At 45.8% G+C, this 18,635-nt stretch overlaps 1 protein-coding gene across 5 annotated transcripts in view; it reads right to left on the bottom strand.

The window, feature by feature from the left end:
• LOC309633068 (transducin-like enhancer protein 1) overlaps positions 1–17,209 on the bottom strand; it is an 87,618-nt gene extending 70,409 nt beyond the window's left edge. For all 5 annotated transcript variants that reach the window (XM_082401431.1, XM_082401432.1, XM_082401433.1 and 2 more), the window contains exons 1-4: positions 17,067–17,209; positions 16,180–16,280; positions 14,672–14,735; positions 14,513–14,557 (exon numbers count right to left, since the gene is read on the bottom strand). In XM_082401431.1, coding sequence (XP_082257557.1) covers positions 14,513–14,557; positions 14,672–14,735; positions 16,180–16,280; positions 17,067–17,090 — 234 coding nt within the window. In that variant the 5' untranslated portion in view covers positions 17,091–17,209. The remainder of the gene's footprint in view (positions 1–14,512; positions 14,558–14,671; positions 14,736–16,179; positions 16,281–17,066) is intronic.
• Positions 17,210–18,635: the final 1,426 nt, after the last annotated feature.

Here is an 18,635-nt window from a genome sequence, read left to right on the forward strand (position 1 = left end):
CCGCCCCGTATGGCATGCCGGATCTTAGTTCCCTGACCAGGGATCCAACCTGCACCCCTGCATTGGAAGCGTGGAGTCTTAACCCCTGGACCACCAGGGAAGTCCCCACAAATTAATTCTTAAAAAAACAAAATAACCTGATCATCACAACACAATACAATCCACAGAGAAATCTAAGCAAGAGAAAAATAATCATCATTTCTCCAAGATAACAATCAAGCTACGTTCAGGGAAACAAAGTGTGCTCTATGAGGATAACTTACTCAGGGTTACTTGGATTGACCACAAGTATATATAATTAAAAGTATATAAAGAAAAAAAAAGTATATAAAGAAAAACCCCCTTATGCCCAATCATATCAACTTGTAATTTTTTTTTTAATTTTTGTATTTTATTTATTTATTTATTTTTGGCTGCATTGAGTCTTCGTTGCTACGCACAGGTTTTCTCTAGTTGCGGCGAGCGGGGGCTACTCTTTGTTGTGGTGCGCGGGCTTCTCATTGCGGTGGCTTCCCTTGTTGCGGAGCATGGGCTCTAGGTGCATGGGCTTCAGTAGTTGCGGCACGTGGGCTCAGCAGTTGTGGCGCATGGGCTTAGTTGCTCCGTGGCATGTGGGATCTTCCCGGACCAGGGATTGAACCCATGTCTTCTGCATTGGCAGGCGGATTCTTAACCACTGCACCACAAGGGAAGTCCCTCAACTTGTAATTTTTAAATGATACAGTGTTATAACGTGTTGTCTAAGATTTACTGGGGAAGCATTAAACAAGAAGGGATAAAAGAACACTGGGTCGGGCTTTCCTAGTGGCACAGTGGTTAAGAGTCTGCCTGCCAATGCAGGGGACACAGGTTCAAGCCCTGGTCCGGGAAGATCCCACATGCCACGGAGCAACTGGGCCCGTGCACCACAACTACTGAGCCTGCGCTCTAGAGCCCATGAGCCACAACTACTGAAGCCCGCGTGCCTAGAGCCCGTGCTCCTCAACAAGAGAAGCCACCGCAATGAGAAGCCCGCGCACTGCAACAAAGAGTAACCCCTGCTCGCTGCAACTAGAGAAAGCCCGCCTGCAGCAACGAAGACCCAACGCAGCCAAAAATAAAAGAATTTATAAATAAATAAATTTAAAAAAAGAACATTGGGTCATGAAAGTGAGAACAATTTCTAAACCAGGGGCCACTAGAAGTTATCACTCCTATCACTCACCAGTTATTTTACAAGTGGACAAATCAATTTCTGTGCTTGTGTGTGTTTTTAGAAAGCATCCTAGATATTCTCCCATTAATTATGTGGGTTCAGGACATGTCAATTCTTGTTTCCCAGAGCACAAGAAACCAAATTTAACCCACGTATTGTGTTACACTGGTCTGCACTCGTGTGGTTCCCACAGGGCTGGGCTGGCTCAATAATGTCGACCTCCTTCTGGAAGAACAGAATAGACTTCCTGCCATTTGGACTGTGAAACACAGTAATCCACCAGGGAATAAAGGTCAATGTTGCACTTTTGGTCATTACTGAATCATTTGAGATGATCTGCGGTGAGGATGAGAGGAAAATCGAAGGCTGTGAGAACGCTGCAAATGGCTTGACCTCAGACCAATTTCCATCTCCATCTGTCTAATAGACATGTGGATAAAAAGCCTCCCTCCTTCTGGGCTACTCGGCTGTTTTCAAATCCGCAGCACAAGCCAGGAACCAGTTAAACAATACATTAATAAGGGGAAATAACCTTCTAAGCCCCAGACTGACACTTACTCAGGTTTTAGGTCATCAGCTCAAGTTTGGAAAGTAATTTTCCAGTCTGCAAGCAGTACTGCAAAGCAGAAATTTTAACGAATACAGAGAATCATCTGCAGAGCTGGGGCATGTGCCAGAAATCTCCTCATTTGTACATGCAAATATATGCATGCTTACACCTCCACCCCCCCACCAAAAGACATCCACACGATTTCTATTGCGTCTGCTAACACACACACAAAGGGGAACGGCAATTCCAAAAACTGCGCTGCTGCAAAATAAGTCTTTTTTTTCCAAGTGTCCAATTAATGCTGCTTAATCCTTATTAAGGCATTTCAATCCTTAAATACAAAATATTCCTGGGAACCCAGAGCCCAATTATCATTTAAGCCAGGAAATAAATGTTAATATCCTAACTTTACACTAACACTCCCCCCTTTACCGGTTAGGCCAAGCTCCTTTTTTGAAGGTAATGCTGCGCCATATATAAGTTTAGGCCCCCACAGTATATCAATGTCAAACAACATCGTGTCAAGCTAAGATTCAATTCAGGTAAGTGCCACTGCCAAATTTTCTTGTTCCCAGACGGGCTTTAAGATTATTTTATTGCTTAAAATTTAATTTGTTCCAACTCGTGTCTCCATGACAACGTTGGCTAACCCTGCAAATCATTTGGGTAATTGGATATCTTATCTTTCTATTGCTCTCAAATCGAATGATTCTGCTAGAATTGTAACAGCCAATCAAATTTACAGTCCTCCTGAGTAATAGACTTGGAAAAGTAGCCACATTCATCTCCTCTTTACAGCCATATTAACCAGTATGCAACACACAGTAGAATCTGGTCTTCAAACTATACTCCAAAGTATAAGTGGTGTCAATACCAATATTCTCACTGTGCAAACTCTACTCAAAAGCCCCCTTTTATACTATTTTAATTTGAAAAGGAACAATTGGTACCCATTCCATATAAACCTTGATCAATTTCAGTACTTTGAGGGAAACTGACAAGAATAATTCTGCATGCTAATCAGAAAAAATAATAATAAAATAAAAATCACAGCATTTTGGGGGTATTTGCCCTTGTGATAAAATCATGACCAAAACAATGGCTGCACAAGATGACAGTAGTACACCAACACTGATTTGCCTGGGGCTCTTTCAGGTGGGTAAGCTACATCTGATACATTGTAAGAAATAAGAATGAATACAGATTTAGCAACCAGTTCAAAAATCTCTGCACCCTTAGAGAAATCCACAGTTGAAATGTGACACCCCCTTATTATTTCATTTAATTCATGAGTATCACAGCATCCAAGGCAGTCAATTATGAAACACAGATTTCTTATAAGATTTCAAAGTCAGCAGTTCCGCTCTTGAGTTAGTGGTATGATTTTGGCCTTTGGTCAGCTAAAAAGTACAGAAGTTGGACACATTTCAGTGGTCCAATTCCAATCTCCTCAGTAGCTGTGCAAGGAGATTTGCTCCGCGGGAGCTCAGGGCCCAGGCACTGTAAGAGAGCCAGCCGGGTTAGAAAAGGAAAAGGCTCTGGAACCCAGGCCAACTGGCAGGCCGAAGGGGTTGTCAAGAACCTCGTGCTTCCCCTACAGACACTCAGAGGACTTCAGGACTCAAGCTAAACACAAACAGACGCAACGTGGAGCTTCTCAGCACACCAATGTCAGCAGGCAGCCAAGCTTTTAAGCAAGTGTGAGAGCAGGTATTGGCAGGTATTGTCTACAGTGTCCTCTTTTATCCCAAATACTTACAAAAAGTTGCTACTGCATCATGCTTGGCAATAAGAGTCAACAGCCTAAACTTCCAGTCTGTCTAATCCCAATGGCCCTGGCTTTTCTCCCTCCTGTGTCTTCCCTGCTTCCTCAAATATTAGCACATAAGCAGCAGCTGTGAATTGACAGTCCACAAAAATCTCAAGCCCATGTAGTACCTGGAGAATACTGCAACACAATTATCTACTCAAACTTCTGCACGCACTTCACAAGTTTTCATAGCCAAAGAAAACTATATGTATGTATACATCATCAAGGCACACAATTTTTTTTTCTCCAACAAAGCAACAACTCGGTCATGTAATTCTCACACACACACACCCCTTTTTTTTTCAAGATGACAAAACTCTCTTCAAATTCAAAGTTGGATTTTCCACATTTCATTAAAAATAAAAAAATCAGGGCTTCCCTGGTGGCGCAGTGGTTGAGAGTCTGCCTGCCAATGCAGGGGACACGGGTTCGAGCCCTGGTCTGGGAAGATCTCACATGCCGCAGAGCAGCTGGGCCCGTGAGCCACAGTTACTGAGCCTGCGCGTCTGGAGCCTGTGGTGCGCAACAAGTGAGGCCGCGGTGGTGAGAGGCCCGCGCGCTGCGATGAAGAGTGGCCCCCACTTGCCACAACTAGAGAAAGCCCTCACACAGAAACGAGGACCCAACACAGCCATTAATAAATAAATATAATAAATTAAAAAAAAAAAATAAAAAAATAAAAAAATAAAAAAATCAGAAACGCACCTCCCATCCTTTATTTTGCCAAAACTCACTTCAATAAAATGAACCAAATCCTCTTTGTTGTTCATCCATCCCCTTAAATGAAAAAACTCAACACAAGGCTATTCTCACTGGTAGTTGTATTAACTTCTTAAGGCTGTTGCGTTCCAAGGGCACATTTTGCTGTTTGGCTTAAATAAGGCATCTTAATTCCTCTAGATTCTTTAGACAACAGAGATTGCCAATAGGAACTTAAAAAGAAGTTTCCTTTTGAGCTTAGAGATAAATGCTTCTCATCTGAGAATAAAAAAACTTTGTAATTGAGGAGAAATAATGAAAAGTGAACAGTTCAGATGCAGGAAGGAAGGAAACTGGGCTTGGAAAAACAAGATGGGATCATGGCCTAGAATTCCAAGGGCAGGGTACAGTTTTAAAGGGACAATAATAGATTTAGGTAACAGATTTTGAGAACAGCTGCCCTGAGAGTGCCCAAGTGCCAGACTCCTGCACACAGAAACTCACTCAGTCCTGATAACTACCCTATCCAGTAGGTGCTATTGTCATCCCCTAACCTTCTAGCCCAGCGGTCCCCAACCTTTTTGGCACCAGGGACTGCTATTGTGGAAGACAATTTTTCCACAGACTGAGGGGGCAGGCGGGATGATTCAGGTGATAATGCGAGCGATGGGGAGTGGCAGATGAAGCTTTGCTTCACTTGCTCCCCCGCCGCTCACCTGCTGCTGTGCGGCCCGGATCCTAACAGACCTCGGACCGCTACTGGACCCCTGTTCTAGCCTGTTCTTTCTTTGTAAGGAGGAATAATTAATATCCAAGGGAGGCTGGAAGGATTTACAGAGAGCTCCTACAGTACAGTTCCTAGGGCACAGGAGCTCAATGGATGGAGCTGTGACTACTTACTCCAATGTCCCAAAGAAGCTGACTTTTGAAAGCCAAACTGCTGAAATAGACAACTGTCTGAGAACCGAGCGGGCACCTGTAGCTGCAGGCTGCGCGGTCACTGGACACCCTTCCTCCATCCCGGTGGCCCATCCGTTATTCTCTCCATACCAGACCAAGATGTAGATCAATGTTAAGACCCCCTTTCCTAAACCGAGAGTGACCTTTTTATTTTCACTCACTAATCCATAGAAGCCTTTCAAGTGGCACAAATAAAGGCAGCTGCATTTTGTTCTCGAAATCAATTTTCTCCCCAGCCATCAACTAGATGTTCCTGCACAGAGAAAGAACAGCCCTTCCCTTCTAATTCAAAAATCCATACTGCCATTGCCCTTGCAAACTGCTAAACAAGCAGTATCGGCAAGTCACTTGTGTTCTGTAATATATTTACTGCAAATCCCAATGGCTCGCCTCCTAATGCAGTTTTCTATTGTGTCTGTGCGTGTCAATACACTGGCCGGTCACCTTACTTGTAAGAGGCTCTGCCCGACTGTTTGCTCAAGGCATCAAGAGGGCGCCAAGGACAGACAAAGGCTGCGCTCCTGGAAGCCCTAGCGCCTTGGAGAGCCTCCTCCACATGCTGGGGTCCTCAAAGAGGTTTTGTTTTCTGGTACTTCACACCCCTATACCACCCACGGCCTCTGAGGCCAACCTAAATTCTCCACCAGGACAGCTTCCATCCACACAAAGTTCAAAATCAGAGTCCTTTTGCACAATTACTTCCTGGTTTCCTACCTATAAACACTAAAGCTGTTCCCCCAAATGAATATGCTGATCACATCATAAAGGTGCGTTATCAAGGGCCAAAAGGTACAAGGGCTTGGGAAGGTGAATCTGGCTTTTCTGTTTAAGGACAAACCTCTGCATTCAGGTGACAGCTGAAAAGCAAGCACCCTGACATCACATAATGGTGGATCATCTAATACAACCATGCCAAACACAAAAAGGCAAGTTAATGAGGAAAATGTTATAATATGCTATGAACACCTGTTCAGATGGAATTCTTAAAGTGTACCTGGAGAAACTCCCACTTTCATGTGCATCAGTCTCAAATGGAGTTGGCTGCTAAAGAAAGGCTTGAATTATCTATTTATCTTTCGGGGTGAGGGGAGGGCAAAAGCTCTATGCAAGATACGTGACAGGCAGGTATTACAAAAACATTACCTTATAGACTGCTGGTATCAAATAGGTGGGTATAATACAGGGTGTTCACTGTACATTTCTCTCTCCTTTTCTGTATATTTGAAATTCTTCATAACAAAAGTGTTTGGGGTGGGGGGAGGGGCTCTGTAAAGACTTTTAAGTAAATAATCAGTGGGTATAATCATTATTATTAAGAAACCTGGTGACTAAGTCAAGTCTAATGCCTTGGGAGAAGCTTGTAATGCAACTTACCCACAGCTCTATTAGTGGCTGTGGTCATCCTTAGGAGATGAGCAGTGGTTCCCAGGGCGGTGACGCATGCACACATTCAATTCACACGGAAACCCAGGCCTCAGAAACATGCTACTTTTGTTTTCTCTCTCTCTTTTCTTTTTTTTTTTACTACAAACCCAAATATATTACCATAATTAAACTCCCCGTTAAGAAGCCTCAGTGGATATTCGACTATAAATCACTTTTCCAAAAGAAAAACAACTAAGCAAAAGTGGCTGGATGAGATTAGAACTGTAATCCTATAAAACATCTAGTGAAACCAAACATTTCATTCTTAATTTTAGCATAAGGAGCCATACTGGTACTGTAGATCCAAGTTTTTAATCTGGATTCCAAGGACTTGCTGAAAGATCTTAAGATGTCCACAAACAGCCAAAATTGTTGGGCAAAGCTATCTTGTGTATTAAAATGCATACTTATTTTTGCCAAGCAGCTTTCACTTGATTTTCATATGGGTTCAGGATCCAAAACAGTGACAACTACCGCTCTACCTAAGGGGCACATTAAATGCTACTTAAATGCCTACTCGAACTCGCTGGGAAAGGAAGATGCAAGTCTCAAATTCAAGCCTCAAGCAGACTGCAACACAGCTGGAATAACAGAAAAAGGCCCATGAAAAAACAATACTACAAAAATCAGAGCAACAGTAAGCGATGTGACAGCCTCCTGTTGGAGCAGCCATGGAAGGCCTTGAAGTAAACAGGCAGTGTTGGTATTTGAACTAGACCTTGAAGGATACTGAAGGAGGCCATGTGAAGTTTGACAAAAAAGTCTGGACTTTTAAGAAAACAGAAAAACACAAAACATATTTTAGGTATGAAGAAGGGACCCATCTGGCTGGATTAAAGGGCCTGGAGGGAAGAGGACAGAGGTGACCAAGTAAGACTGGCAGGAACAACCACCAGAGGCAGATACACAAGGCTGTGAGTGACGGGCAGCGAGGCAATTACCGGAGTGGGAAGCCAGAATCAGAAAAAACGGGCATACCTAGGAGGCCAAAAGACCCATGCCCCTAAAGGAATTCTGCATTCACCACCTTAAAGGTGTCCCCTTCCAGGGCGAGCGTTCCAAGACTGTTTAAAATGTGGGCTAGTGGTCTTGACCGTGGAGTGGGGGTGTCCCAGGGGCCACTCCAGACAAGCCAACAGGGAGCACTGAGAATATAAGTACTCTGATTTTAACCCCTTCAATTAAAATTTCCATGTATTATACATATAGACAACATACCAGCACTGTAACATATTTATAGAACTTACAAATTATAAGTGAACAAGTCTGGGGATATGTTTTTAAACTTTTTACTGACAGGCTGCACAAAATACCGCAGACTAATAAGCTAGTTACATCAGTAATGACACTAATATCAAACCCAGTCCAGTGAATTCCCTGGCGGTCCAGTGGTTAGGTCTCCACACTTTCACTGCTGAGGGCATGGGTTCAATCCCTGGTTGGGGAACTAAGATTCCGTAAGCTGTGCGGCGCAGCCAAAACAAAACAAAACAAACCAAAACAAAGAGCCCAGTCTAGTACCACATGTATTTCAGCGGTTTAACAAACTGCATGAGTTGGTCACACAAGTTCAAATGTACCTACATTCTCAAAGACAACTGATTCCGCTTTATCAAGTGAATAATGATTATCTAATGAGTATCTATTGGAAATAGGTGCACTACCCTTCCGGCGTGCACAGCAATGTACACCTACCACACTTAATAGCAGTTTTTCTCTATTCGGCAGATGAAAAAATCGATTCAACGCACAGAATTCTTCTAGCTTATTTTTTCCCTTATACCCAAAATAAGCTTCACACTACCCTTTTCTCACGAACATATTTTGTGGTCAAAGATGACTAAGTAGCAAATAATACTACTAAAAAAACTAAAAAAATGTGTTTGTTATACCTAGTATGAAAACATGCTGGGGAAGGGGGTAAACAATGTTCTCATGGTTATGATTGCATGTTGCTTCAAAGCAGACAAACAGAATTAAAAACTTAGTAGTTACTAAAAATTGAAATGCAAACTAATGAAATACAGACTTGTGTGAAATCACAGGTTAAAACTTTTTGTCAACGTTTCTTGGAGTTTCACAAAAAGTGTTATGGTGACTGGGTGATCTATAAACTGAGCAGTTCTGTAATCATGGTGGTTTTTCAAACAATTTTAGAGACCATTTTTTCTTTAACCAAGTGAATGGTAATATATGAATCTCTTAACTTATGTTAAAATTTTGGTAATCTTTTTCCATTTTTCTGATCAAACCATGCCTCAGAAAAAAATTAGAAAATCTCTCCCACACCTGAGGGCCCATGCCTACACCCACACCGCCCCACAAACACAGACTCTACTTCAAACATCAAGCCATGTTCATGGAACAATCCTACGGCACATGTCTCACTACAGAACTCACCAATCCCATTAGCAAACACTATGTTGAAGCTATAAATGCCTAATCTTGTCCAATAAGCCAACTTCCCAAAACAGCTCTCTAAAGTTTAATTAAAAACCATTACACCAAATATTCCACATTAAAAGTACTAGTCCTGAGAATTTCAATTTTTAAAAACCTGAAGCAACAGTAAGCATCATGGATAGGAAGGGTGGCGGGGGGCACGGGACATGACTGAGTCAATCAAACCTTAATGAGAGTCCAGTCAGTTTCTTAGGTTTAATCCACTTCTAGAGACCACAGAAGTTTAATAATAGAAAAGCTGAAGACTTAGATCTAGCGAAACTCAAAATGGTTCCAGGAGCCAGTAACTGAATATATCTTTAGTGTAACTACCACACAAAATGATTTATTTAAATATTTGCTAAAGGAACAGATTTTCCTTTCTGTGTTTCTTAATAAACACTATTTGGAGGAACATCTGAAGCCCTCTGGACAGACTCTCCTTAACTGACACATACAAGGTGCTGGGTTCCGAAGCCTGGCGGGGACTCATGCCTCTGGAGGAATGAGTCCCCTCTGGTGAGAGGAGCCCTACTTTAGGGCCTGCCTAGTCTAACCCTTTTACAGAGCAGAAAACCAGGGCCAGGCAACTTGTTAATGACTCACCCAGTCACTAACTGAAGTCCCTAAATAAGTGACCCTAACCCACTCTATCTTACACCAAGGTAGATCCCAGAGATCAGCGGGACATTCCCCCTCAGCCCAGCCCTCTGGAGATGGCGGAACAAAGGGAAGGGGAGGGAGGCTCTCTGACCCAACACGTGCCCCCCTGGCCTCACCCGACCCTATCACATCCTGTCCTTACATAAAATGCTGGTATTTTGTTCCTCATGGGTTTTTTGGTTTTAATTTTGAACTTTAAAAATACTGTTTACCTTGAGTGCTAAACTTTTTGACACCTCCCTTAAACTCTGTGCCCGAGGCAAAGGCCTCACTCACCTCACCCTAGGCCAGGCCCTGGACAGAAATCTGCAACTAGCCCAGCTGTGGAAGGGGTCAGGAGGGTGCTGCTTAAGGAGTGAAGAATCCGCCCCGCTTGCCAATAAAAAACAAAAGCTAATCTTGCGCCTCGGAATCTAGGTTCTAAATACAGGGAGCTTTATCTCTTAACTCCTACTTGTAAAGGACAGGCCTGGCTAATGAAATCAAGTGGGGGACCACTCCAACCTTGAAGACAGCTACCTTCTTTGTATTACAAGGTAGAGCTTAACTCTAAGTTCCTATACTCCAGCTGGCCAGTCCCATTCTGAGATACTGACTTAAAAAAAAAAATCTCAAAATGAGAAACTGTAGACTGAAAACCCAATGATTTAAAAACAGGAAGAAAGGTAAAACGTACAAACAGTAAGAGTCACATCTAAGGAATTAACCCACAGGTGAATCCCTAACAGTTCCACCTTAACACTTTTAAAACACTACTAAAGAACAATTTCTTTCTAAAGAGAAACTTTAAAGCACACATCAAAACTGTGAAAGCAGTTTCACTCCAAAATTTATATGGTCTGAGACACTGTGCTTGCTGAACTATCACACAGAGTTTGGAAATGTTCAGCTCTCATCTGGTTTTTTTTTCTCTTTCTCCTCTCCTTCCCCACCCCACAATCAGGATTGCAGAATACTTTCCTTTCAGAGCTAGTCCTTTCATTTATTTTTAAATTCTTCCACCACCCTGGAGAGCCCTAAGTACTCACTGCCTGCCTTCAGAAGAACACAGGCACAGAGAGGCAAAGTAAATGATCAAACTCACTGCATCGCTGGGGCTCAACCAGAGCCCCGATAACACGTTTCAAATTTTCTTTGGTTCTTCGACCCATTTTAACCTGCGGACAGTACTGCTCAGTTGGTTACAACTTTCTACCTACCCACAGCTGTGGTCCCCACAGACCAGTCAGTACTGCTGATTTTCCTAATTTTTAGAACATGAGGCTCAACCCAAGGTGTCTCGCAAATGATTAAGTTGATCAAAACAGACAAACATTGAGAACCGGCACGCAGTGGGGTAGACTTGGGTCGCTAAGCACAGGCCCAAGGGTGATTCCACCACTGGCCTCATGAGCCAATGGCAGTGGGGGAGGAGGGAGACAGGGAAGAACCGCTGAATTGGGAACCAGGTGAGCCCAACTCAAGCTTCAACAGATGCTTGGCCCTGACAAGTCCCAGACTCTGAGCACGCACCCAAAGTTGCAGGCAGAGCAAAACACCTACCCAACCTAACACCTACCACCCAATCTACTTCACAGGACGAGGCAAATCGCTTTGGAAAACTAAGTGCTGTACAAATTCATGCCACCAATGACAACTTACGGCATGGCTTCATCAGTGTGCTGAACAGGTATACAAGTGGGATAAATCAGGCTTATATAAGTACTTCGAGTGCATCTTATTCCCCAAAATACCAAAGGAGGTAATACCACTCCACATGACAGAAAAAAAAACTTTAAATATCACACTGCCAAACACACTAGGTACAGCCCTCAAACACAATTAGACTCACGTTAACCTGCTACTTTTTCATGTACCCTAACGCTGGTGGTATCAGAACTGCTCCATCTTTCATGAAAAGTCTCCACCTCTCTGTATAGAAATATCTAGAGTTTACACGACCTACCTGAAAAGAGGACAGGCAGGAATCTATAAAAGGCTCAAAGGAAAAATATTTTTGTCTTCATGCTACAATTAAAGATTTAAATGTCCATGACCAATCCTGATCTCGTTGACTTTTCGGTAACCAGCCACAAATAGAAGCAGAGAAAGTGAGGGGAAGGCTTATCAGGAAGTGTTGACACAACATAAACACAGACTGCGGGCACCAAACCAAGTAAGGAAACCACAATTATACCATTCTTGATTTGGACGCACTTCCACTTTAAAACTTCCACACGGAAAAGTCGGTGGTGAGATTTGACACTGAAACCTCTCAAACTCACTCCTCCAACAAAGCCGCTGAAAGGTGGGGAGGAGAGCGGTCATCACACTGGAGACAAATCTTAACAACATTAAAGCTCTCTCCGCGGCAAGTTTCCCCATCACTGCATTTTTTTTCAGTAACAAAGATGTTGTCAGAAATGACAATTTTTTCTGTCCCCTGATGATGCCTTGCTAGCATTTGGTTATAAGCCATAAAGCAGGACTAATTTCAGCCTGTCAGGAGTCTCACTAATGCCCAGTTTCCCCCTAGAGAGAATTCCTGTCAAATCTAATGAGAGCTCCAAAGGCCCTCTCTACAATATAATGAGCACTTAGGCCATGCTGGTGATCAGGCGGCAAAAAGCATCAATTTGAGCCTGGCTACACCCTGGGGGCCAGACGTCACCAGTTTTAATAAGAATTATGATTACTAGCTGCACCAAATGCCTCCTCAGAACTTATTATTAACGTGTGACATTCAGAAGGATGTTTTTCAAATGTAAGGCCACTTTAAACTGAATTACAGCACTGTTCTGCATACCACTCTAGTTAAGGGTCTGTCAGCATTTACAATATAAACTAAATTTCAGGGGGCTTAATACCCTACTATGAAGAACACAGCGTCTCTCAGCTTTTCACATCTTTCAAATTACTAAGCATATTATTAATGCACCCTGGCTCATGGACAGACAATATATTCCCACAAATGCCCGATGGAGTACAGAAACTCATTTGAAAACTATTTTCACACCATGGGGTTCCTGACCCTCATCGTCCCTTCTTCCTTCTTCCTATGCGATAAAGAAGAGGTCACTCCACCAAGCAACCTACAAGAACCCAGAAGAATTTCACACCTCCTGTAGCTCCCCCAATAAATCCAGCACCAGCATACATCACATAGAGGTGGCATTCCCTTGTATGGAGTCGGTGAGGTTGTTAAATCCTTTGAGTTTATGAGTTTAAGAGAAAGCTCAATCTCCTCTTACCCTTCCAGAATATTTGTTGGGGAAAAAAAATGTGCCTTTAGGGTAACTTAAAAAAAAAAAGTGGCAGGTTAGAACTCCTCGACCAAGTCTATTTGCGTAATTAATTTAAATCACCATGTATCTTCTAGCTTAATTACTATCAACAAGTTACAATTGCCTCAATCAGGCACTAGCCATTTACGCACACAGAAACAAAGGCACAAACCCAACATAAACTAGGCTACCAACTTTGCAGATCAGAATAAAATCAGCACTTTTAAAGGCCCAATTACATTGTTAATGAAAGGCCCTGAACTTAACTATCTCCTTCCAAACATATAACTGAGAACAGATCTAAGGTACATGACGATAAATTAACATTATGAAATCTATGATGAATTAAAAATCAAAGAGCGCAGAGTTACAAAAGCAGAATTCAACTCTGAAACACACTTGCTTAATGAAAGTCTTTGAATATAAGGAAGATCTGAAGGCTGAACTAATCAATTTCTCCACCGTGCCCCAGCCGGTCAGCCAAGCTCTTTAATTTAATGAAACAAGGGTTTGAGATGAAATAGCACATATACATCAAGTAAGAATTGTATTGTTGCACTTTGAAATGTGTCCAACTGTGCAACTTCATCTGATGATAATTTTTTAAGAGGCAATCGATTTCTAAAAGACTTATTGTACCAGAGTCTTGATGAAAAAGTGAATGTCAGCATATCTCCAAAATACTTACACCCTGCCATTAATGCTTTCTTTGGCAGACAATGACTACTCAATCGAGGGTCCTTTGGGCTGAGCAATCATTTAGCTTTTCTTCTCTTATGAGATCCTTAGTGCCTTGTTCCAGCTCAATACTCTTTTTATACACCATTATAGTAGCCATAAGTGTGAATTTTATGGGAACTTGCAAACTCATAGTCATAGCTCGAGCTTTCCAGTCACTAATCTTTTCATGCTTTTAAAACCACTAGGACTGACATATGCTGTGGTCATAAAAGGATGCTTTTTTCACCTCCAAACCTGCATCAACTGAGACATTTTTCAAAGAGATGTTTGCTAATAAGCCACTGATCCTGAGTGTCGCTTTATGTAGCCCCAAAGCATAGGGAGAACTCCATAGTTAGTCATATAACTTGTTTAACCTGAATAAAGACACTCCCGAATACCCTTCTTTCCCACAGAGATTCACACTTCTTACCAAATCAGCATAAAAACATTAGCTATTATGAACTTCAGAACTCTACAGGATACACAGATCTTTCAAGAGGAAAATAAATGTATCCAGGCAGAAAAGTCAAGTCAGAGCCTCAATTCCTACCTGCCTATAAACAGGCTAGTTTACACTTCCAAAGTACCTCTCACCTAGTAACTTAAACATTCTATAATTGTCAAGAAGCAGCTCCTGCTGCAGAATACTGCCACCAATTTGCAGGAAGGGAAACCAAGGCTGAAAAATGGCATATAAATCTCCCCCACTCCTGAGGACAAAGCCAGTATAATAAAATCATGACTTACTTCTCATTTCAACTTGAGATTTTGCTAAAGCTTACCTGTTTATGCATTTCTATGTTTAATCCATATGACATTTCATAATACTGTAAAAAGAAAAAAAGAACCAAGCATTTCATTAACTCACATTTTGTAATGCCAAGAACCCATATTTGTTAATATTACATGAAAAGGAAAAAAGCCTAATCTTTGATACCTACCATCACATAGTGCCTCTGCATTTCTGTCTTTTCACTTGCCAGTTTCTCACATTCCAATTTAAGGCTACGAAAACAAAACAGGCAACTTAATGTAAACATTATGTCACTAGTTTTAACATCTGCCTCACATATTTGCACTTCAAGTAAAAACACAGACCAATTTGGAAAAACCATAAACTATCTAGGTAAACACCCAAAAGCTTTGTCCTTGCATTTAATAGGGAAAAAAGGAATAAGGTGAACAGTACAAGGTATCCACTCAGCAACTATTCTTTTTCTTCTTGGTGCAGACCTGGTCTCATGCCAAGAATGAAAAAAAATCTGTCAAAACCTCTGATCTACTCAGAAGACTGATTTCTCCTCATGGTCATCTGTTCACTCGTACTTGCTTCCCTGCATCAGAGTTTGCTTCCCTGGACTTCACCAAAACCTGGCCTTTGCACAACCTTCAGTCTCAGGCATAGGCCATCTCTGCCAACTCAAATAGTCTCTAGGTTTGAAAACTGTACCTGTAAAGTTACTTCTACAATTGTTGGTCCCTTTTAAAACCTTTGTTTTTTAATTCCCTGCCAAAACATGTTACATAGCTTCTGCAATTAAGTAGGTTGAAGTCTTCCCTGCTTGGTAAACATAGTGTAGGCAGGTATGCTTCAAGCTCTAGAGATTATTATCTTCAAGTAGACAAAAGGCCAATAATCACAAAGCCTCTGCAAAATAAGAATATTCACACCCAAGCATCTGTGTGTTTTTCAAGTGTGACAAAAATAAAAACTGTCATTACACAGTTATTTCTTAGCTCTAATCAGCTAAAACTTAATAGAAACAGGGGAAGAAACTAACATTTCTGTAAAGTCCACTATGGACAGGGTGCTTTACAAATAGTTTACATTTATAAATTTTCTGAAGCAGCTCTCATTAGATGAAGACACTAAAGCTGAGATGGCTATAAATGTGACTCCAAGCCCTGTCCTACCCAAACCAATCCAGAATGAAGCCAAAGCAGGTGAGCTTCCCCCTACTCACATCCACCCCACCCTCCTCACCACCGCTAATGATGGGCACAGCTGAAAGCATCTACCCTCCCATAATGGACTTTGCCTCAAAGAACTCAATTCTAGTATGGCCAACAGTGATTTCAACACCCGCTTCGCCTCCCTGAACCTGTACTCCTGAGCTGGGGCATCGACTGAACCAAGGTTTCAGCTCAGCCTGTTGCAAAATAAATAAATGAAGTGCAAATATTGACAGTTCTCATGCAACTCCTAAATACACGAAAAAAGGCTCCCTGGAACAGCAGCAAACGGGCAAAAGGGAAACAATGGGAGGAGGTGGAGACAAGAGAAGAGGCGGCCCGGGAAGAGCCGGGAAAGGGGGTAACGTGAATGACAGGTCTTAACTGCGACTCCACACGCCACCGCCTGGACGCAAGTACTAAGTACAGCCGCCGCCGCCACCAGGGGCACGGAGCTGCCGGGGCGACCACTCACCGGGCGCGGCCGGACACGCACCTGTGATACTGCGCCTGCAGGAACTGAAATTCCTCTTTAATCCGGTCCAGGGACTCCGGGATAGTGAACTTGAAGGGCTGGCCTGCAGCCTGGTGCGGCGTCTAGGGACGCCCAGCGAGGGGGACCGAGGAACGGGTATGAGGGCGGTTGGATAGAGAAGTCAGTGAGAGAACGGAAGAGTGGGTGGGACATAAACAAAAAATAAAGTTAGAAGTGGCGGAAAAAGGAGCCCCAAACTCGAGTTTGCGCTTCACTTTGGGGAGAGGAAAGGTGGACCCTCCCACATCCGAAGCTTCTAAAGAGGCTTGCAGCCTCTTCCAGCCTCCAGGGCGGGTCCCGGTAAGCGCACCCGGGTCACCTGGCTGAAGGGACAGGGGCTCCCCGGCGGCGGCCGGGGAGGACCTGGCCAGATTGTCGTCGACACCGCCGCCCTCTCCCTCACCAGGGTGATAATGACCCCGGGCACCAGAGGAGAAAACCCCCTTATGCTCCCCGTTTCCAGTGTCGCCGGGGCCACCTCCAGGCGCGCCGGAACGGAGGCCGCATTGACATGTAAATAGGCGACACGAGAAACAAAGGGGGGGGCGCCCTACCCGCCTCGGGGAAGGGAGAGGATATGGCCGGAGAAACCCCAGTCTCCCCGAGCGCCCCGCCCGCCCAGTCTAGACGTCAAGTAAGAAGGAGCCCAGAGCAAAGGGGGTAAATTGAGAGTTTCAGTCCACTCCCCACCACAGGAGGGGAGGGCCCGGGACCTCCCAAGCCTAGCACCCCTAGAGGCCACGGTCTCGGCCAGAATGCAGCAGCCACCCACCTCCTCAACCCGCAGCAATAGCGCCCACCACCCCCCACTACCCTGCTCCCTACTCAGCCACCCGACCGCGCCTCACCGGGTGCCGGCTCTGCGGGAACATCGCTCTGGCGGCGGCCGCGGCTCTGTTCCCGGGCAACTCAATTCTCCGCTCAATTTCCAACTTTAATCTCGCCGAGGAAAATTAAGCCGGGAAGCCAGGCAGAAGCGGGTAGCGCGCTGGCCACGCACGCAGGCGCGCTTGGCGGGGCGCACAGGCCACTCGGCGCCGGGCCGCTCCTGCTCCCGCCGATGCGGGCTCCCGCGCTCAGGGCCACATCACGGGGCACCCCGGGCCCGGCTGCACCAAAAACCTGCGGGGCGCCGCCGGCACTCGGGAAGAGGGCGCAGGGGCTACGCTCCAATCCACGGGCCTTGGCCGCCCGTGCTGGGAGGTGGGGGCGCGGTGACTCCCGCCGCGCTCCCCTCGGCGATCCGCGTGCGCCGCACCCGTCCCGGGCAAACAAATCCAGGCGGGCTGCTCTCCTTTGCTTTTCTCCGGGTCCGCCTCTTTTCCGGGTTTTCCCCGCGGCGCCGGCCGCCGGCGAGGTGCAGGTGGCGCGGCGCTCCGGGCTAACCCCACACAAACAAACCTGACGATGTACAGGGCTGATCCCCGCGGATCCGGGCAGCGCCCACAAACAGGCACCCGCGGGCTCCCTGGAGGCGGCGGGGTGCGAGGTCCCGGCCGCAGCGGAGGCTCCGCGCCCGGCACTCCGCAGCCTTAACCCGAGCCGAGGAGCGCGGGATGACGATGAGGCGGAGAAAGTGAGGAGGGCGCGCCGGGAGGCGGCTTGGCACGCCCAGTGCGGCCGGCTCTCGGTGTTCTCCGCGGTTGCACAAACCCTCCTGGCCCGACGGGGCTACTCCGCGGAGGGCAGTCCCGCAGCCGCTCACTGCTCCTCGAGCCTTGGGCGCATCCGGGCGCCGCGGCCCGCGCGCACTCGTCCTGCACGGCCGGCGCGACCGCTCCGGACCTTTCCTCCGAGCCTCTCTGTCGACCCCCTTTCTTTCCTTCTCTTCGTCCGCCTCTCGCAAAGGGCGCTCCAGCCCGCTGCAAAGTTCTCTCACGACCCGGGGAACGACATCCAAGAGATGGTGGGGAAAAGCCCAAGAGTGCTCTCCACCGCTCGACCTCCCTCCCCGGCGGGCAAACTCCGCGGGCGAGTCCGGAGTATTCGCGGCGGGGGTTAAGTCGCCGAGGGCCACCGGAGGTCCGGGTTGGTGGCGCGGGTCCCGCCCGGCCGTGCGAGGGTGGGGGTGGCGCAGTCGGCTGCCTCGGGGACGCGGAGCACAGGGTACCCGCCGCCGCCGCCGCCGCCGCTGCTCCTGCAGCCGCCGCTGCCGCCGCCACCGCCGCCCGCGCCTCTCGCGCCGGTTACATTAACACGCGGTTTCACACTCCGGAGCTAACCAGCGCCGGCCCCGCCCAGCCCCGCGCGGGCGGGGGGCGCGAGCGCTGAGCAGGCGGGGGACGTGGGCCCGCTCGGGTGGAGGGGGGAGCGGGAAGGCCCGCGTCAGCCAATCGCGTGCGCCGCGCCCAACGTGGGGTGCTGACGCAACGCCTCCTCAGAGCCTATGGCAGCGCGGCACCGAACGGGCTGTCTCC

Source organism: Balaenoptera borealis (genome assembly GCF_965194805.1).
Source record: "Balaenoptera borealis genome assembly, chromosome: 8".
NCBI classification, from domain to species: domain Eukaryota; kingdom Metazoa; phylum Chordata; class Mammalia; order Artiodactyla; family Balaenopteridae; genus Balaenoptera; species Balaenoptera borealis.